Below are 23,221 nucleotides of genomic sequence, written 5' to 3'. Positions count from 1 at the left end.
CAACTGTCCAATTCCATGAGAGGAAGTGTTATTAAATTCTTGCTGTATATGATTGCCATTTCATTTTTTTAACTATTTTTAGATGAAGAATCAGCTAAAAAATAGATTAATCACTTCCCCAAGGTCACTAGCACCTAACTGGCACTTGCTATATTTTAACCTATTACTTAGATTATCTTACAAGTGAAAATGTATTCCAATAGCTCATTTTACATCTCTCTTTCTAAAAATATTTATTTTAATTAATTAAAGAAAGGGTCTTCAGCCACTGCAAATGAACTCTAGACACCACCTTGTGCGCCACCTTGTGCATCTGGCTTATGTGGGTCCTGAGGAATCAAACCTGGGCCCTTTGTATTTATAGGCAAGTGCCTAAACTGCTAAGCCATCTCTCTCTCCAGCTTTAAATATCCTTTTGAAAATGCTACTATATGGATAATAATTTTATAAATAGACTGGAAAATTAATTATGAAATATCTAGTTGAAGTATTTTAATATATTCGTTGCTGATACCATTTTAAGTATCCCAAGCTTAATTTTATATATCCATTTAGTATTCCAGTGTTCATTCCACTACACTGAATACCATATTGGTCATGATTTCTTTTGCTACAATGGTAAAATTAAAAGAATCAAAATATCTACATGGAATATTTTAATACACTGTTTGGGAAATGACACTTAAAAGTATCAGTGCACATGTAGATTACCTTTAGTAAAATCCTTGTGTTTTTCATAATGTATTATTACTTTTAAAGATATTTAAAACAGTTGTAATGACATTTGGCAATTTTGACATTAACAACTCAACTGAGTTAGTCACTCAAACTTCATAATGCCAACTCCTCAACCTGAGTATAAAGAGGAACTCCATATGAACTTTGCCAGAGTCAAGGTAGAAAGCTCCACAAGAGAACAAAGGCACTTCAAATGACATATGCACTCCCATGTTCTTGGAAAAACTAGTCACAATAGGCAAGAAATGCAGCCTGTCCACCAAGATAGGATTGAATAGAGAAAAATGTGATGGCTACATGCAACAAAATAATATACATCTATCAAAACAATGAATAAAATCATGTGAGACAAAATGGATGGAAAGGTAAATCATTATGATAGGTGGAGTAAGGCAGGCACAGGAGACAGGAACCATATAACCTAAGTAATATAAGAAATAAAACATCAGTTCCCATGTAAGTTGGAAGCAACATGGCAATTTCTAGTGGCTCCAATGAAGAGGAGCTGGTAGAAGGATCAGAATTTGATTAATAAATGCTAAGAAACAGGTAAAATCACAGTAGAGCCACTCCAGATAATAATATACTCTATATTTCAAAAATCAAGAAGAAAAGATTTTAAAAGTGTTTGCAATCAAGGTAATTGTGCTTGAGGATACACATATATTTGCCAACACATGTACATACAAGACATTTGATGGTGCCTCATCAATAGATGCAATATTCACGTTCTTATAGGTAAGTTAAAATGAATTTCTAATCAACAGCTCAACAGGAGTAGCACCCATTTCGGGTACTGGGAGTTACAGGCCAAAACTGATCACAGACACCTAAGAGGACCCCGAAACAAGACAGGCTTCTGTCAAAGTACTTAATTGCCCAACTGAGGTAAAAGGTAAGACCCTGTTGCTGTTAGCACAGAACACAGAGACACCTGGCTGGAATCCAGAAGAGAGTCAGTCCCAAGGCAGCCTGAATAGTGCTGGAAAGCACTACATGAACTACTGGGGGAAAGAGGCCAACAAGTGTGTGAGCAGTCAGGGGTCTAAGCTACTCAGAAACAACCAGCCTGACAAGACGTACACACCAGTACAATGGTGGCACACAGCATTGGTGGTAACCCATAGCTTTCTGACTGGCTAAGACATCCACTCAGTGGAAAGGAACCCATATCTGGAACTGGTCACCAGGTCAAAATCCTATGAAGACAAAGATTATGTTCTCCAATGAAGGCTCCCACTAGTTGATGTATCAAAATCTCCCTCCTGAATTAATAATGCTTATCCCATTTAACCTACTCTGAGCAGAGAAGATAAACCACCCCTTGCTTCTCAGCCAAGGCCCTGGTGAAACCATAGAGGAATTCGGGAGATGAACAAGAGTACTGCTTCCATGGTGATGTGACAGTCAGCTCCAGGGTGAAGGACACTGACGCTGAGGATACTCCACACCTATCAAAGCAGAGATCCAGAGGCTCCTGAGAGCTCATCACAGAAATAGACTTAAAACTCACCCAACAAGGCTCATCATAGTATTGTTATCATTATTAACCCTTAGGAAATTAGTTTTTCTTAAAAATTCAAAAAATCACAAAAGATAATGTCCTTTATAAATATGCTGTGTATTTCTAATAAAAATCATCATTGCATTTTAATAAATCAATAAACCTATACTTCTTCAAAGTAATATATAGGGCTGTTTTTTAAAATTTTTATTTCTTAAAGAATTTATTTTTATTTATTAGAGACTGAGAGAGGGAGAGAATGGGTATGCCAGGACCTCTAGCCACAGCAAATGATGTCCAGATGCATGTGCCACCACGTGCATCTGGATTATGTGGGACCTGGAGAATCAAACGTGGGTCCTTAAGGCTTCACAAGCATGTGCCTTAGCCGCTAAGACATCTCTCCAGCCCAAGGCTGCTATTTTAAATACAGGCATGTGTACAAGGCTAAAATACTAAAAAGTAAGACTAAGAAGGATATACATCTATTAAAAATACACTTATCTTCCCCTTATATTTCCAAGAGAAAATGTAAAATGTATTCCCTGTTCAACCCTCTATCTTAATTGAATCTCCTTTTCTCCTATGTGCATCTAGTCTACACAATTTAAGTTCATGTGCGCCAGTATCTTACTACGTCATATGCATCTATTGGTGTGCCAGTTCTCCCTCTGAAGTCCAACTCAGGTGTGAGGCTTCCCAGTCCACCACTCAGGTATCTTGATCTTGGTAAATGTGCTCAACCTCTCCAATGCCTCAATTTACTCAAAATGTTTCAAAGGAGACCTTCCAATCTCATGAGAGTTATTTGTAAAATTAGACAAAAAAAATGTATTCTCAAATCATCTGTTTAAAGACTAGGACTCTATATTCATTAAATATAGAGTTACCATCATCATGAGTATCACTAGGGTACCCTCTTCACTCCTTATATTGCATAAGAGCTTATGCTATTTTCCCCATAATAAAGGGTGATAACGAGTTTTTTGTGGCTTACATCGGTCTGAAGAGGAGTGTACTGTGAAGAAGTAGAGGGGAAGAAACAAAAAAGAAAAGAAATTGTATCATGTCCCCACCTCCATCATTCGTAGCTCATTTGCTAACATCCAGCAGTGTATCCCAGTACGAGTGGACCCTTGACTGCTGAGAGGTGAGGGGATGTAATGAAACCATTTCTATAATCTGCTTTGTTGCCTGCTGAGTGTGAGTGGACACAGCCATAATATTTATTTATTTTCAATATTAAGCCTTGACATGAAAAATACCCCCTTTTTGTCAGTCTTCCACTGACAAATTATGCCAGAGAAGCCAGAGGGACAGAAAGTTTCTGACATAAAAAGTTGCCTTGTCAGAGCCTTCTTGAACACAATAGGAAGGCTCTTCAGTCTCTTTCCAAATAAGTCAAGGCTCTTTGAATCAAAAGCTAAATCCACAGGGATGAATGTGCTTTATAAAGAGGCGGGCCTGGAGTGGTCTATTCAGAAACACTGCTTACACTAATCTTTCTCGGCTGGCAGATGCTACAGCTTATGTATAAATAAGAATACAATGCATTCCAAGGAAGAGTTATACCTAGCAGACTGGCTTCTATTTACACACAAGTCTCCCTTAGTGTCCTTTGGGGAAACCATACAATAGAAGAAGGCCTCACCAATAAAGGATCTCAGAATGGACTTGGTAAGGACAGGGCATTCCTCTGCCGTGAAAGCTTTTCCATGCCTCCAAAAAGAGGAACACAGTCATTGTGCTCTTGAAACTCTAGGCTTTCAAAAGATGTTTGCTTCAGGGAAGAATTGTAGCTACTGAACTAGGAGGCACAGTTAATGTACTCCTTCACTCATTTTTCTACTGTATTTCCAGTGTATTGCAATGATGATGAGTTCTCAGATGGAATTAATGGACTTCTGGCTTCTGCAGGTAACTGTTCTAAAATCCCAAGTTTATTATTAATTCAGCGATTGCGACTTTAAATTTAGATTTTTTTTTCCATCTGGTGCTTTAAAATATTTTTAAGAAGAAAAAAAAAAAAAAAGAATTATGTCATGGTATGATGCACTAAATAATTACCTGCAGCAGAGAGTACTTGCCACATGGTGTAATATATTGCTGTGCAGTGTAGAATTAAACTGTTAGCGTCAGGTCCTGGAAACACATTGGTAAGAATCAAAATCATACTTCCTTCTGTCCTGCTCAGTCTTGGTGCGTGACACACGATAAAACCAGTGTTTATGGTCTAGTAAAATGATTCCCTATCTGCTCTTCCCCATCCTCCTTCATTGCACTTAATGTGCAGAACAGCGTAATGGGACCATGACTGTTCGAGGATGGCAAGGTGGGGGCATCGTTTCCAGCAGTTCCTTCTCATACTGATTCCACTTAAGGGCAAAAATAGGCTCAGTGCTTAAGAAGAAGTAATTGGCTTAGCTTTTACAGAATCACAATTATTTCAACTAGCTTTAGAAGTTAAGTTTCTCAAAGTATCTGAAATAGAAAATGCAATTCCAAGCTCAGTGGGCCTGAATAAGCATCGTGAACTAAGCAGGGTGCACAATCAGATTTTGCAATGTCCAAATTATTGGATAGGGAGACAAAGAAATGTAAGCTGTCCTTAAAAAAAAAAAAAAAGTTCACAAATCAGCAGGTAGACTTAAAAGGCATTGCCATTTATATTGGTCTGTATATAGCTGGGTCTTTTAGGGGTTAATCTATAGGTCAAAGCCAAAGTGATTGTGAAATCTCAATCTATTACTTTTTAAATATATTTCAAATATTTCTTATTTTAAATTTAAAATATATTTAAAATTTTAATTTTAAGTATATTTTACTTTTTTATTTGAGAGAGAGAGAGATAATGTATATGTAAGAGAGAAAAAGATAAGGTAGGGTGAAGAGAGAGAGAGTATTAGCAGGCTAGGCTAGGGCCGACTACCACTGCAAATAAACCCAGATGCACATGCCTCTTTATGCTGTTGGATTTATATGGTTACTGACAAATCAAACCTGGGCTATCAGGCTTGCAAGAAAGTGCCATTAGCTGCTGGGCCATGTTTCCAACCCCTTTAATCTATTATTTAACTTGTAGCTTCCAATAACTGATCTGCATGCAATAGTTCCATGCTTCTGAGACACTGTGTTAGTCAAGTCTTTGTCTTTTTAATGCACGATGGTACTTCAAATAATTTGGCTTTGATACCTGTGCATAGACACAGTATTTCAGACGTAGAGTCTGTGGGGTAATTTTTTTTTTTTTTTTTCTTTAACCATGGCTTTGTTCTTCCACACAAACATTTCTGGTCAGAAGAGCTTCGGCTGCTCTGCTCCACAGATGGCTCACTGAGGGCTCAGAGACTGGAACGTGCATGCATGCCCCTGCACTTGGGAATTGACTAGCTCACTCGAACCAACTGGTTGAAGGCTCTACCATTACCAAGTGAAATTTCTTTTTTTTTTTTTAAATTTTTGTTTTATTTATTTATTTGAGAGTGACAGACAGAGAGAGAAAGAGGCAGATAGAGAGTGAGAGAGAGAGAGAATGGGCGTGCCAGGGCTTCCAGCCCCTGCAAACGAACTTCAGATGTGTGCGCCCCCTTGTGCATCTGGCTTACGTGGGTCCTAGAGAATTGATCCTCAAACCGGGGTCCTTAGGCTTCACAGGCAAGTGTTTAACTGCTAAGCCATTTCTCCAGCCTCCCAAGTGAAATTTCTTAACTTTTTTCCTTTGCTTTGTGGAATTTTGGTAATGCTGTCACTATGAAGCAGGTTATATACTTCAGACTCGTCTGGAATTTGAAATTGCCCTGCCTCAGCTTCCCAAGTACTAAGATTAAAGATTTATGTTATTAATCACCCCTGGCTCCTTAGTAATCATTTTAATAAATGGAAGTCACAAACGATGGTGAAAATCCTGTCTGATGTTACCTACTTATATCAACATATCTCTTGATATTTCTCATCTGTAAAAGAGAAATAATACCGATATGATTGCTAGAATTAAATTATATTATTTAACCCGTGCCATAGTTCCTAATTCACTGAATGCTTCAATATATTAATTAAATAAGAATATATTTATTTCCCAGTTCTAACTTACTTTCATTAGTCCATAAGAAATGCAGGTTTTTAGATACTGAAGTGAGGAATTAAAGCATATATAAGTAGCTTAGCAATTCTTGACACTGGTCAACTTTGGCAGCAAACACACCCTTTCCCAACAATGCTCTTAGCATCTCATTGGCCGCCTTCAACCCACATGTGCATATATAGCATATATAAAGAATACCCCACTCCTAACAACGAAATGGGTCTGGCCTCCCTTGCCACCATCATTTGTGATCAGTTTCTACGCAAATATGTCCTTAAATATAACTGATAACAGAGTGGCACAGGACCCCCTAGCTTGGGCTGACATGGGGTGCATTTACACTAAGGGAAGTAAGATCAGTTGTTTAGAAGAACTTTTAGGGAAAAATCACATTTATCATCACATGCATAGGAAGATGTGAGTGCGCATGGTTTAAATTAGATGCATCCTGGGGAGGAGCATATGCAGGAGAGAAGATGTTATATAACCCCAAATTTTCAGTCAACACAGAGCACCATCCAAACTACACCTTAGCAATTAATCCATCCCATACTATTTCTGTAAAGAGAAGTCACCAACAACTTTTTGGCACCATTGCAAATGTTCTACTCATGTGGCCTGTTTTCCCTTTGACAGTGTATTACAAACTTTACTATCACTTTGCTCATGATAAAGTTATTTTCACTTTTAGTGCTTGCATACCTTTGTTCAATTCTATGAATAATATGACAAGTCCTAGGAAACTGCTAGACAGAGACCAACATTAAGAGGTGGGTGACAGAAGATATCACCCCAAGTTATGCAATCCTCCATGAGGGTTATTTTTTGCAAAGTTACTTAAAAAAAAAAAAAAAAAAAAACAAGTGCAATAGGGGCAATCTGACCTTTCTTTCTTCATCAATCAGGAAACAGGACCCTTATATGGAGGATACCTTCTCATACCCTGATAGATTCCCAAAACATGGTAGAATAGCATTATTCATATTCCTGGCCAGGACACTGAAGCCAAGAAAATTGTGAACAAATACATACACATATGCATGTACATCATATAATATGTATGAAGTTGTATGTAAGTATTATGTATGTATGTATTTATATATGTGAAAACAGTTATTTTTTCTGTTACCTCTCTTTACTCATCATAGCATAAGGACATTTAGGTGATGCCAATTGTGAGGGCTTCACTCACTTGTGAAGTTTCCCCTGCTACATAAACATAATAAATGTGTATGCCGTTCTCCAATTTGTCTTAATGTTAATCCAATTTTCAGACTCTGTAAAGCTAAGAGAATAGAGGTAACCTTTTTACTTCTCTGGAAATACCTTAGTGTGGAAATAAAAGAAATGATAGAATAAAGCTATTGACACTTGAGAAACCATTTAAAATTAAATTGAAATAAATCTGTGCTGGCAGTAAGACATATATTAATGCAAATTAAAAACCTACAAATACGTTAAAACATATTAGGCAAAAATATACATAATATATAAATATTAAGCATGATTCATATCTTACTGATTTCAGCAGCTATAACAGTAAGATTGTGCCACTGAGATAGTTCACGGTCTAGTGGCTTTGATGTGTAAAGTGATCCATTCCCAGAATGTATGTTAAAGATTCTGTCAAGGTCAGTATGCCGATCCAAAGAAAATCTGAAAACAGTAAAGATAAATACAAGGCAATGACGTTGATAGATTACAGGAATAACTGGCAAAATTCAAAGAGCACACAGTATTAGTAATTACTGAAAAAACACAGTCCTGATATAGACAATAAACTTCTTTATAGTTTGTCACAGATACATGCTTCTTACTCAAATCATGAATTGGTACTTTGTTTTGCATTCACATGATAATCTTTCAAATGTCTGTTATTTATTACATTGCCTAATTCTTATTGCAGTCAAAAAACTGATCTATTTCACCAACAGAAAGTATGTATTAGATGCACTTGGATTATCATGTAAATTTACTTGGTAATTAAGGGTTATAATCAAACTGCTACAAGGTGTGTATTACACAAGATCAATATTTGTAGATCAGTCTTTTTCTTAATTTGAATATTGGAGACAATATTACTTTCATCAATATACAGAGTTTTGTACCTTCATACATGATAGCCATGTATCTTTATATTCTTAACTATATCATTATGAAACATACACCTTAAAACCTTTTAAAATTAGAATTGGTCAATATAAAACATATTATATGTGTAACAAAATGTCTGATAATGTAATCCAGGTCTAAACCCCACAACTGGGGAGAAGGTATCCTGGGGAAGAGCCTATTATTACTATATTGCTAAAACAATATGTTGTCAAATTATCCCCCAAATATTTATGTTTAAATCTACAGAGTAGTTTACTCATACACTCAACCCTGTTCAGAAAAGCTTTATGTTTCTAATCTTTGTTTCAGTGGGAGGAGATTAATACAGAAAGTCATAACCAGTCAGAGGTGCTGAAAGTAAATAGTTGATGAGTGTTCAGTCCTGAATAAGATACACAGGTCATGCTCTTGAATACTTGCGGAACAACACTGAAGATGGGCAGTGAGAAAATCAAATGCAAGAGATGGAGCATGGGATAGAGTACAATTGAACTCCAGTATCCAGACATGAAGGCCACTGCACCATAAACTCATAGCAGAGGCAGGTAACATCAAACACCCTGCCTGTGATGGGGCCAGGAAACATTCTGTTATAGACGGGGAGGGGGATTGAGAGGCCAGTCTCCCTTGTGAATGACCTAAACTACAGGCATTCTGGCATTCTTTTCTGTGGCATAGCCATGGGTGGGTAAATGATGAGTCGAATGAGTGCAATGAAATTGAGGGAAGGAAAAGGGGAGTCGTATGGGGTAAATATGATCAAAATGTAACACATATGCATCAAAACATCAAGAAAACAAATTTAAAAAAATATATTTTTCTCAGCACAACTGACTTGATGGTCAAAATTAGGCCAGCTCTCCTATTATATAGCCTTAATATCCTACATTTCCTTCATAGTAGTTAATACAGTATGATTAAGTAATGATCTATGTAATTACTAATTTGATATGTATTATCCCATCTGATAGCAAACATTTTTTAGGACACTCAGTATGGACTAGATTAGGAATAGGAAATATATACAAGTCTTTCACCTTATCTTGTTCCAATTAATTTTTGAAAACGGTTTTTAGATGACAAAATTAAACAAAGTATGAAAATAAAGTATTCTGCAATAGAATGGTTATCGATAGATAAGTTGTTGCATGCCACTTTAAGGCACAGTACCAAGGTTTATCAATCATTTATTCCAGTGGAATGAATCTGAGTTGTTTTTTTTTTTTATCAAAATATGTTTTACTATAACAAGTAAAATAGATCATTGTAATCTATTATAACTCATACACTGGAAATAGCTGCTAATTAAAAGGCAAGTTCCTATTGAAAGATAACCTAACGTAACTTTTACAGACTTCCACATTTTCCTACAGTTGAAGCTGTTTGCCTCTATTGACCTAAAGCACGTTGTGCTTCTCCTGCTTGTCATTTATGACATCATATTTAAATTTTCTTAATCATACATGCAAAACAAGAAGTAAAATATAAAATTGCTTAGCCTTCAGCACTTTCACACTCTACCCATTACTCTACCCTAGCTGCCACTCAATGAACTTCACATGATTCCCTCATGTTGAAACTTCTCCTGTAGCAGACTGTGAATGCCTTGGAAAATAGAACCCTACCTGACTCTGATAAGCAAGTATTACTAAATGAAAGAAAATCACACTGAACTTCTTGGTATGTCAACAAGTGGAAAGGAGCCTCATTTCTGCAGAGCTATGCCATGCAGGTCAAGTGTGTACATTAGCACAAAATACCTGCACTTGTGCATTACTGATTTTTTTTCCAAATCCATTTTATATGTTTTTGGTTTTTTCCTCAGTGCTATCTTGTCTTCAAATTTAATGAAGTCAAGAGAAACTGTGAAAATTGTGTGGCAATGCCTTAAAGAAAGAACAGTTTCAAATATGATTCATTGCATTTGTTCCAACTGCCTATTGGAAAATCATGTATTAAATTTGATTTTCCTTTTCAAAAACATTTTGAGATTATACTTAAGTAAACACTGATTTTTGCAAAAAAATTAAAAAATGACAAAAATGTGGCATATTTAATGTAAGCCATCTTGTAATACAATGCAGTAATAATTATAGCACTTTGAATATATAATTTTTTTCTTGACATCTACTGAAGGAATGGTTCTGTAGACTTCTCAGATGCTTAAAATCCTTATAAACTTGACTTAGCATTTACTTTCATTGTACATAAAACCTTTTGCACACTTTAAGTTATTTTTACTTTGCTTATTATACCTTATATAATATGGCATGAAAATAGTTTTCTTTTTAAGGAATAATAGCATGAAAGTTCTATGTCTTTTCAGTAAAGTATCTTTTCCCAAATATTTTCCATTGATGTGAGTAGATGAAAAAAATCCAGAAATACAAAAGGCAGACTTTATATTATTACTTATTTTTCTTATACAAATATTCCTATTTTATTTCATTAACTAAATAAGACATGCACCTACATATTCTATCCAAATGATAACATCTAAGACTATTTATTTGTGTTTCTGCATCCCAGTAGTTCAAACCCAGAACATATCTCCACCAGCACGTCATGAACTCTGTTGTCATAACTTTTATTTCATATGGGAGATACAAATGGATCCTATCATCCTATTCCGTATGCTGGAACCTTTATTGAAAGCTTTAATTAATTTTTAAATTTTCACAGATTTTATGTGTAATAGCAATCTGTTTCATTTTGTTGAGAAATATATTTGTTTTATAACCATACTATATGACTTACATTTATTACATCAATCATTTATGCATAATTTCTAAAATACCATTTCCAATCAAGAACCCAACACATAACCTGCTTCAGTTAGGGTCTCTGCCAAGAAAATTTTGTGGAGAAAATTAAACACACACATAGGTTACTAAAAAATTGAGAGGTAGAGGAAATTGGTAGCATGAAGCAATTAAGGTGAAGATGAATGATTAGAGAAGAGACATTTATTTGGAAACCCTGCTGGCAGATGGGAGCTCTGTATGTATGTAACCTAGAAGGCTGTTCATGGACATTAACAAAGTGTATTTATATAAAATTAGGTGATTAAACTACACCTATAGAATTTTTAACTTGAGTCTATCTTGAGCCCCAGGACATAAGAAACTAAAGGTTCTGAGTAACACGAAGTTGGATCGAGCCACATATTTTCACTCAGAAACTCCACCACAAACCTCGGAACTCACATATGACTCATTCACATGAAAGCAAAATCAGCTTCCTGAGAAGCAAGTAGACAAATGAAATTCAAACCCACGTGATAAGCTAACATATTAAATATTCATTTCAATGATTAGCACTGAATGTAGATACCAGGTTTCCTTAATCTATTACGGCAAATGCCATTGAAAATGTTGAGCCTTTCTCATTTTTGTGTGCCTTTCACATTTGTCTGTTTGAGGATTTCCACTGGAAACACAAGCAAAGCAGCACTGAAGTGTTCTTGTCTTTCTCCAGTACTGCAATATGTTTTGGAAATACTTTTAAAACCAGCCATAGAGACAAGTGTCAAGAATGAAACAGAAAAAGTTCATATCTGTGATGGCTGAAGTATAATCAGAGGTTCTAAAATCATAATTTATCTGCATGGCAACATTATAATTATTCTTCTGCTTACACTTCTCTACCTCACATATCATTCAGTAATTCAAAGATGCATATAGAACAATTTGATTGCACTCTAAATACAGTCAACAACATATCTGGGATCTGCATAAGTACTTAGAATAACAAACACATCAGAGGCAAACAGATGGAATTAGCTATGTTTTAACCTAAAACATGGTGATAACATGAAAACCATAAAGTTTGTGCATTCCTTGCTCTAAAATATTCACAGACAATCCACGTCTAATTCTGCAGAACTTACAGAGACTCTTGCGTCCTCCACTGTAGCAGCTGTATTACAATCTCAGCTCTCTGCATGAATCACATCTCTCTTTCTTATCAATGTTAAACACGGACATAGTTACCTTATGGGGCTGGCAGTGGAATCTGGGTCCCTTGCCATGACAGTGCCAATGATTGTGCCCACTTCAATATCTTCATGCACCTCGAAGAGATAGGAAGATCTGCTGAAAACAGGAGGTTCATCCACATCTTCTATGGAGATTTTCACAACCGTTGTGTCTTTGAATGGCCCCAGGTAATAGAAACGTGGATCCACATGTGTGTTCTCTGCCTCCACCTTCAGTGTGTAAAGCCTTCTGCTTTCATAGTCAAGGGGCTGAATACAGACATCAAGCATCAGATTAGAGGAAAACCAGAAGATTTTTCCCTCCAATTTATACTGGACTTTAGCATCTTGATTGAGCTTTATCAAGTTGTTCACTAATTTTTATATATATATTCTTTTTGGTTTTTCGAGGTAGGGTCTCACTCTATCTCAGGATGACCTGGAATTCACTATGTAGTCACAGGGTGGACTCGAACTCCTGGCATTCCTCCTACCTCTGCCTCCTGAGTGCTGGGAATAAAGGCATGTGCCACCAGGCCTGGCTCAAAATAAGGTATTTTAATGTACTAAGTACCATTTATGTTTTAAGTGCCTTTTTAATATTATTTTGGCATATAAAAATAAGATTTTAATTGTTGCAAAATTCAGGTGAATACTAAATGCCTCTATCATAAGGGTGATGCCTTCTAATGAAAAATGGCCTGGTAAGTTGTATACTTGTGTGGGCATGTATATGTGAGATTTGGGCTACAGTTCAATTTTTCTAGCCAAAAATTCATTTATTTTACTTTAGTCATTAAATGTTTATGTTGCATTTTCATCAATGTAATGGGCTCATGACACTATCTAAGTTTTATAATTTTTTGAATAATAATATAAAACTTCTAATATTTATTAGAAAATATAAAACATATAAAGTGAGGAAATACCTATGTAATAAGAAAAGAAAAGTATTACACAGTGTGGGTTCAGATTTTCTCGATCTTCTTCCTTAGTCTGAGTATCAAAAGGCTCATTATCTCTCCTGCTACTTCCTGATTATAACGAGAAATCTGCCTTTCCCTTTGTGGGTCGCTCTACATTTCCCAACTATGTTCATGTACTGAACACGCGCACTGGCATCTCATGACAGTTCTATTGTTAACCAGTGCCTCAATGGTTGCATTATGCATGACATTTCATTAAGACCTATATATAAATATTTTATTTTTTTCAGATAACAATTCCATTGACTACAATAAAAATGGTTACCTTTAAATTCTGTCACTGAACATATGTTAGCAGAAAAGTTTAATTTATGTAGCAGAAGGGAAAATGTGAGTGATTAAGTTATGTCCCAATCCATCCTGTCTGTTTTATTAGCAACTTTAATGACTGGTTCTTACATCTGGATAGCATGCTATTTTTATGCATCCGACTGTGCTGGAATATTCTAATCATAGTTATCAACTGTTCTTTAGAAAAATGTTTTTGGGCAGATATTTATTAACACAGATCAAAAACATAATTAAACATAAATTAACTAGCTTTAAAAAAAAAAAAAACCCTCAGGTTTCACATGCAAACCAGAGGAACATGGAGCCACAATGTCTAAGGAGCTTTTTGACTTCACAGTCATATATATTCTATGTTACAAATGTGGATTAGGAAGAGCCATGGTAAGTAATGGAATGTGTATTTTCTAAACATTTAGATGCTGATTTATGGTGACACTGTGCACCTTTTTCACAGTGATGATGCCTTCCTGCGTGTCTTTCTCAGTTATTATGTCAAACATATCTGTCCCATCACCATCAATAATTCGGTATTCGACTTCAGCATTTTTCCCAATGTCAGCATCATTCGCTTTTACACTTCCAACAGCTGTGCCCACGGGGGAGGATTCGAGAACCCGGAGATGGATAGTGTCTGTAAAGAACAAAGACATATCTGAATATGCAGATAGATATATAGATAGACAGACAGACAGATGGGAATACTTATTTATGGGTGGACAGATGGATAGAAACTTCAATAGAATGAGTACAACATTCAAAAGTACAATGACCATCAAAGAATTATATATATATATATTATATATATAATTATATATATATTATATATATATAATATATATATATATATATATATAAACTGTGATATATATTGACTTATCAAGATTTTTGAATAAACTTATTAAAAAGAACATTAAAATCTCAGAGGAAAATGCTGAACTTCGAGAGTACAGATCTGGATCTGTATGTAATTATGAATATTATCAACTTTTAACAATATCAGAGATTCTGGTTTGGCAAATTAGCTACATTTCTTTTTTCATTTACACAGATCTGATTTGAGTGTAGATGGATACCTATGTGTGTATTCAATAACCACAAATCTTGTTATGAAGTGAGTATTTCTATGCAGTATTTTACTACATTACATTTCATCATGGCTCTAATTTTAGCTTCAGAAAAAAACATTTCAAAACACCATAATTTCACCCATCAAGTATAAGGGTCCTATCTGTGCTTGTGACAACATATCAGCAGGATAGACTATGGAAAAATATAAAGATGCCCTTCACAGTGCCAAAGCAAAAAAAAATAATCATATTCAAATACATGGAATTATGACCAACTTTGTTTTATTTCAGAGCTAAACAAGAGTTTATCTAAGATGTTGCCATACAAAACTGTGCTTCCAGCATGAGCTGCCTACACTCATAATGAGATTTATGGCTTAGTACCTGGTTGCAAAGTGCAGATTTCTGATGGATTAATTAAGTGGAAGCTCACATCTCTTTATAGCACCTTCTTGCCCAGAAACCTTAAGGAATTCTCCTTAATACATACAAAGCAAAGCTCCAACTTCATATGTTGTCATGATATTGACTGTGAATATTTCTATTACCAAATTTTCCTTCAGTCATCTCTAGGAAAAGACCTTTTATGTTTTTTTTTTCTTTAAATAGACTGAACTTTTCATATTTTTCCTTAAATAGAACTTCCTCCTCATTCTATATACTTTTTCTGACACTGTCCCTCTCATCCAGACTTATTTCCCCACTACACACATACAGTTATCATGAGGTTTACTAAATATGAGAAGTTATTGCTATGTCTTAATGACCAGAAGCTTTCCCATGACAAAGAGGCCTCAGAAGAGGTGACTCATCTGAAAACATGGCTCAGAGGCGCTGGAGCTGTGCGTGAGTCCTGCCCTGGTCACTGTCTTTCACCTCTCTTTTCCTTTGCTCACCTTTTCCCCTTGAAATTGCTTAGCCCTGTGGATCTTGATGTCTTCCTTGCTCATGGCACTTAATTGACTGCTCAAGTGCCACCTTATTAGGAAATCAGCAGTCAACTAACTGAAGACAACCTTATCCAAATACGTGAAAATACCCTCATCCAAATAAAACAGCACTTGGAGCCTCTCTTCCTATTGTTCGCCATGGACACCTTAGCCTGACCAGTGACCCACTGAACAAGGAAAACAAGACGTGTCTCAAAGCGAGGGGGAGGCAAGGGCTAATACGGGAATGCTATCCTCTGCCCTCCACACATGCTCAAACATACACATTACTTATATACATCATAGATACACACACGTACAAAAACAGGACAAAAGAAAGTTAAATAATAATATTTGAAACAATAAATTTGATGTCTTTAACATAAATTAAATTCAATAGATGCATGCTGTTTTTAACATGCTAACCAATCTTTAAGAAGTCCAATATCTCTATCCATCAAAAGATTTTTATCACTTGCTATGACTTTTCTCACAATATTTAAGAATTTTTCAATGACAGGTTTATTTTACACGATAACAGAACAAAAACTTGCATAGGAACACTGTGACATTAGAGATAAGTACAAATCTTTATTTGGACAGTTGTGCCTGAAAAACAGTTGTGCAATTTTGTTTTAACTGTTGTGGAAAATGGGCTGGAATTCGATGACGTTAATATGAAACTCATTCCTGCTGACCAAATACTGAGCTCATGCAGTACACTCATTTGGTCTAAGACTTCTTAGAGGTTTGTAGAATATGAGTGCTTACAGTGAAAGTGAGACAAGAATGTCTTCATGAAACAGAAGTTAAATGAAATATCAAAGATTAATGGAATGATAAAAAATTAAAACAAATCAACTTGCTTCTACTAGTTTATATGTACAGAATTTGATAAATGACAAACTAAAAGTTAAATGGAATATAGCATATTAGACTTTTTTTTTTCAAAATGCTGGCTTGTTACATTAGCCAAATATTTTAACTGAAAAAAAATAATGAATGCCTTAGACTTATACAAAGATGTACATATGAAGGTATAAAATACAGTCATCCAATTGAAGACAGATGAGAACCTTGAAATGCTGACAACTGGATTACCATTTGCCTGAGGTTATGTGCCATTATATAAAACAAATGATGAGTCCTTTTATGTCTTTTTTAAGCAATGAAGATATAGTTCCAAAAGGTAAATCTCAGAGTTTTTTTTTCAAATTGCAGGAAATCTTCATAATAAAATAGGACTACTTAGATATTGTGATTAATTCCTGTCATCTAAGCATTCGTTCACTGAGCTGAAGTAGGAAGATTGTCATGAGATTGAGGACATTTTAGGATGGGCTACCTAGGGTTTCGCCACCTGGCCTCGGCTACAGATTAAGATACTTCCTCAAAACAATCTAATAAGCATGACAAGAGTTTTAAGGAATAATCTCCACACGCACTACCTCTGGAAGAAATTTCAATTCATACTCTGATCTCAGGTAAACTTGGTCATCTATATTTTTAACAGATATAGAACGCTTTTACTAAAAAAGAAAGAAAGAGGGCTGGAGGGATGGCTAAGTGGTTAAGGCATTTGCATGTAAAGTGAAAGGATCCCGGTTCGATTCTCCAAGAGCCACATAAGCCAGATATACATGGGGCACATGGATCTGGAGTTTGTCTGCAGTGACTAGAAGCCCTGGTGGCCCATTCTCTCTCTCTCTCTCTCTCACTCTCTCTCTCTCTCCCTCTTTCTTTCTCTCAAATAAACAAAAAAAAAAATAAAAAAGAAAGAAATGTCAAGTTTCACACCCACAAAAGATCATAAGAGAGTTTTAAAGCACATTCTAAAATTACCTCAGATAGAATCTGTGTCTGACAAGAAAACAACTGCACTTAAACCGCTTGGCAGAACCCCTCTCTGCAGCCTCTCATATCTCTCTCCCTCAAGAGCCTTTCAAACATTAAGGGGCATTAACATCTCTGGAGAAATGCATCATAGCCCTTTGAAAATACGGCTGTAAATGTGTAAAATGATAAAAATGGGAAAAATGATCAAGCCAAAAATTTTAAGATATAGTTGATGTCAAAAGCATTAGAGATATGTAGATGTGTATATATATAAATGTGTACATTTAAATATATACCTGTACATATTCAATACACACATATTAAAATACACACACCTATATAAGTACATACACACATATATACATACATATATGAATACATGTCTATAAATATACAGGTACACATATGTACAATTTTAGTTAAAAAATCCTGAGTCTATATCATTTTGGTTACAATAACATTTTTTTAATACCAGCTCTAAACAAATGCGTTTCCAAAACCTTGTTACTTAAAAACAATTGCAGGCCATAAACTACTGATTTACAGTCATGAAAATCTTATCCAACCAAAGAAGTGGTTCAAACTTGATGAAATGAGCCTGGCTTAGAGGCGCACACCTTTAATCCCAGCACTGGGAAGACAGAGGTAGGAGGATCACTGTGAGTTTGAGGCCACCCTGAGAATACAGAGTGAGTTCCAGGTCAGCCTGGACTAGAGTGAGACCCTACGTCGAAAAAACAAACAAAAAAATAAATAAATAAAACTTGATGAAATGAAAGGTTGATATTTTGTTTTAGTGCCAAATCCTCCCAATAGACTCATGGGTTTGAGCACTTACACCCCAGCTGCTGGTGTGGAATGGGAGGGCTGTGGAACCATTAGGAGGTGGAACCTTGGTGGTGGAAATGGGTTCCCTGGGGCAGGCTGTGAGGGTCATAGCCTGGCCCCATTTCCTGTTCTTGAACCGCTTCCTGGCCTCACTGGAATGTGACCAGCTCTTCTGCTCCAGTCTCCCTGCTGTCCCTGTCTTGAAAATTCCCCTTCAAATTACAGGCAAAAGGAAAGCCTTACATTGTTTCTGCTTAGATATTTGTTCACAACAATATCAAATTCATTAACAAAGTTAGTAAATAATCTTTATTCAAAAATTTCTATGAGCAAAAGAGAATCTACAGAAAGAAAAACCTGTTATAAATTAAAAAAAATTAGCTTTAGTACCTGTATTATTTGTTTATCTGTAAGGATTAACAAAAAAATAGATAACCCAATAGAAACATTAGGTTAATCATAGAAAATCACTACTTATACTGGCAGAAACCAGAAAGATAGAGAAAAATACACTGTATCCGAACCAAGAAAATACAAAATAAGACCATGATCCTTTTTTATACTATTGATGAATGAAAATTTAGTCTGAGAATACCAAACATTAAAAATATATTATAAAATAGAAAGTTCTATGCAAACTTATAGAAATTAAATTTGGCACAATGATTTAAGAACACTATGGATTTCCTGAGGCTGATGTGAAAAAAAAAAAATTTCTTTCTATCACTTGTACTCTGCAAGTGTCTCGTCTCTGCCTCTAAGTGCCTGTGTTAAAAACAACCGGATAAACTAAGGCCTTAACTAGATACTGTTTTAACTAGCTTCTCTCTATGTTATATATTAACAATAAGGTCATATTTTGGGCAGTAAAAAGATACAATTCAACCTAAGAAAGTAAGAAAGAGAAAAAAAAATAAGGCAAGCTATTGTGAAGAAATACTAGATTAAGAGAGCATCAACGTTTGTAAAGATTCAAGTGCAGAAATGTAACATAAAATTATTGCTTGTAAGAGGAAAACAAAGCTACTGGATGCACCTGTGAAACCAAGTCAGGAATAAATAAACCAGTATATATTCACACATATTAGCATAATATAAAATGGAAAGTGTGAGCTACAGTTAGCAAGTGAATAATAGGCATATATGATTATATGGCATAACTAAATTTGTGAAAATTATAAATATATATACAATATATAATATAATGATATCCTTATAAACCATAAACAAAGATAGAAACAAGAAGTGAAGACTGCCATAAACACTCACATGATAAGATAATTGTGTATGGAAGACTTATTGATATATGTCCACAATAGTAACAGTATTAAAAATAAAACCACTGAAGGTAGAACTAATGCAAGGATTAAATGGAAAATTAACATCAGCTAGTAAGATCAGTTAGATGATAACTAAGTTTATTGTAGATTTATCAGCTAGATGATAAATAAAACTGACATACAATTTTGAGTATTCAACACAAGGGAGTTGATTAACATGCCAGTAGACTTTCTAACAAAAACTTAAAAAATGACCTTGCCATGTCAGGGATATTGGGTGATGAAATTATTTTGAATGCTTACACTATTCACCACATTAATTAAATTTGGATCCCCCTGGAAGATAGTTTCGTAATCAGCCAATTCCTCTTGGTCTTTGAAAGGAACCTTGGGCAGAAGTCATCTCAGGAAGACGAAGGGTTCAGTCAAGAGATAGTGGCGCACAACACTGGGCATGACGCCTTGTCTACAAAGCAAGAATGTTGGAGATGCAAATTACCTAAAGAAGAGAAAATTTAACAACGAGTTTTCCTGGCTGGAACCGTGTCAGGCTGTGCTGCAGAGGTAAGACGGATGACACGAAAACTGAAATCTGGGACATGCCAGACTGAAGCAACAAGCAGCCACGCTGCTCAGAAATGCAGCGTGAGCAGCTGTGCCCGCGGTTCAGCGCAAGAGCGGGACACGTGACAAAGGTGCAAGCTGCGGAGAACTGCCACTGACGACCTCCCCAACGGAGACATACAGAGTTTAAGGCTGTCTTATGTGAAGATTTGAGTTTTGAATGAGGAAATCTAAAAGCCTGGTATATATTTTTTTTTTCATTTAATATTTAAGGAATAATTATTGCAAAACAATGATTGTAAAACTTCAACATTTTCTTATGGTGTTAGGTTTTGGGAAAAAAAAAATTCATTGGGTAGATGGAGACAGACTTCTTTGTTCCATTAATTTTCCTGTCATATAGATTTCACTAGCAGTATTATCTCTGGGAATTTGTTCTACTTTTTATTTTTAGCTTGGACTTTTTTTTTTTTTTTTTTTTTTTTTGGCAATTGCTTGATCTGTATTCTTAGACATATGCTTAGATTCTGAAATCTAAAAGTATGTTTGTTATTTAATTTGCCATTTTATCTCTGGCCAAGGATTAAAAATTGTTTTCAACTCATTCAATTTCTTGATTAGTGCAGACAATATCAATTAATGATGATTTTAATTTGAGAACAGTAATATTACTCATGCTAATTTTCATGGTCTTCTGAGACATGGATAGGATATTGAATGTTTCATTGGTTCACATTTAGACCTTGACTTTCTAAAAAGCCTATTGATACAATTACATTGATTATTAATTCTTCTCCCTGGGATTTTTTGAACACTATATATATATGGATAACTGCAGATTCATGTGTTTTCTATTTTCATGTACATTTCCAAACCAGAGTGTTGTCTATTTTTCATAAAAAAGTATGATGATTGAATTTTTTCATCACAGTAGTATAGATTTAGTTCTGACCACTAATACAAATAGTTTTATAAAAACATACACATGCTGGGCTCACAAGGTAGCACTACTTTCATGAAATAACATTCGATGACCATTTCAGTAGGAACCCAGACTGGCCTTGAACTCACTGCATAGGCTGTGTACCTGATGACAACCTTGAACTCACGACACAGTCTAGCACCTGTCACCACCTCCTTAGTGTTGAGGCCACAGATGAGCAAAACCATGCCCACTTTAACATACTTAATGTGCTGCTAATGACAGACTCCAGGACCTTTGCGCATGTTAGGCAGGCCCTCCACCATCTTACCTATAGCCCCCCAAGACATGTTTATACAGTGAATTATCCAGATAATCTGCTAAGCTTACTTTAGAATTACGTTTATGCTCAGGAATCATATTTTTAGGACAAAGATATATCTCGTCGATTTTAAAGTTAAAGGGCTCATTTTTATGTTTTGAATCTCTGAAAGGGTAATTCATTTACACTTTGCTATTTCTTTCTCGGTATTGCATGCTGAATACAGGTCTCCAGTGCGTCAAGCAGACCACAGTTGTTTCCACTGAGAGCCAGCCTGTTCTCTGTTCTAGGGCATTTACCATGTGGGACAGACAGCAGGGGTACAGGACAGGAGGCAGGGGTTTCCAGAGCACACCGAGGAAGCAAGGGTGCGGAACACTGTCACCACTCCAGTTTCATTTTCCTTTGACGACAGCTACTTGCATGCGATTTTTTTTTTTTATCTTACAGTTGATGAGAGCTTTAATTATGTGGCAGGATTTCCTATCATTTCAATTTATTGCTGTTTTGAATTCATTCCCAGGTGTCAGGTTGAATCATGTTTCTCTTTTAATGTGTTGGGCAGATAAATATTGCTTCCCAGTAAGCATGCTCGTCATTTGGTTATCCACTTAAATACCTAGGCATAAGTGTGTCAAGGCAAGTACCAACTGAGGGGATATTCCCAAGACAGCTTCCTAAGAACAAAGCAACCTAGACGGCAACATGCACGTTTATGTGTGTGCATTTCGGACGGCTACTGACACCCTCACACACACCTGATTTGTCATTGTCAAAGTTGGCAAACAATTTTTGTGCAGTTCAGGGTTTTCAGTATCTGAAATTGATATTCCAGGTCAATTGTTCTACCATGCATTTGATGAATAGGGCCTTTGCATTACAGCATTAAACATACTGCAGACTTGTGTTCCAGAATTAGAACTAATTGGCATCTCCATTCAAATGTGAGTCGTGGGAGGAAACACCCAGGAGGTGGAAAGCAAGAGATGTGAGTGGGAGAATCCACTAAGGACAGCCAAATCCATGCCAGAAATCAACCTGGAGATGAACACTAGCAAATTCCTTGCATTCACCTTTTGAGCTTAACAACTCATAGCTGCTGTTTTGTTTTGTTTTGTTTTTTTTTGACAAAAATTGATGGGGTTCAAAGAGATAATTTCCCTTTACCCATTGTTCTTTGCCTCTGTTGCTATGCACATTTGCATAAGAGAACTTCTCCACAGTTAAGATATATAAAAATACTCCACATATATGAATCAATAAAATAAGTTAACATTAGTTTAATTTTTTATTTGCTTTGTGTGTAATCTTATTGTAACATCTCTGCACTGCAAAATAATCCCAAACAATACTTGCTTTAAGAAAAACGACACAATTATGCACGTTTATAAACCATTCCATTGTATAATGTTGAAAAGATGTTTTTTAATGAGCTTAACAGGAAGAAATTAAAAACAAGATAAAGCTCCTTAGGGGCAACTGCAGAGTAGTTAAGGAAATTATACAATGCTAAATGGGTGTTTAGGAGACAGCAGAGGAGAATCGAAAGTCACACTAGAGACTGACAAATGACTCCAACTTTGGAATTGAAGACCTCACGGGAGGAAAGACAGGAAGCTAAATTTGTAAGCACTGGAGACATGATCACCAACTTGTTTTGGGCATTTAAGTTAAATTAGAGCAAAAAGCAATGCCACAGGATATCTAAGTTTCCTGTTTATGCCCTTGAGAAAGCAATGTAAGGAAGCATTTAGATAAGCTACCATTGATCCACAGAGTACA

The 23,221-nt window shown here is 35.7% G+C and overlaps 1 protein-coding gene across 1 annotated transcript in view; it reads right to left on the bottom strand.

Moving 5' to 3' along the window:
- The window catches only part of LOC101605580 (cadherin-10), a 183,533-nt gene that overhangs the window by 4,695 nt on the left and 155,617 nt on the right, over positions 1-23,221 (bottom strand). The window contains exons 6-8 of the mRNA XM_045132161.1: positions 14,135-14,322; positions 12,431-12,684; positions 7,843-7,979 (exon numbers count right to left, since the gene is read on the bottom strand). Coding sequence (XP_044988096.1) covers positions 7,843-7,979; positions 12,431-12,684; positions 14,135-14,322 — 579 coding nt within the window. The remainder of the gene's footprint in view (positions 1-7,842; positions 7,980-12,430; positions 12,685-14,134; positions 14,323-23,221) is intronic.

The sequence above is a fragment of the Jaculus jaculus genome, chromosome 13 (genome assembly GCF_020740685.1).
Source record: "Jaculus jaculus isolate mJacJac1 chromosome 13, mJacJac1.mat.Y.cur, whole genome shotgun sequence".
NCBI classification, from domain to species: Eukaryota; Metazoa; Chordata; class Mammalia; order Rodentia; family Dipodidae; genus Jaculus; species Jaculus jaculus.
This window is presented reverse-complemented; position numbering and strand designations above follow the sequence as displayed.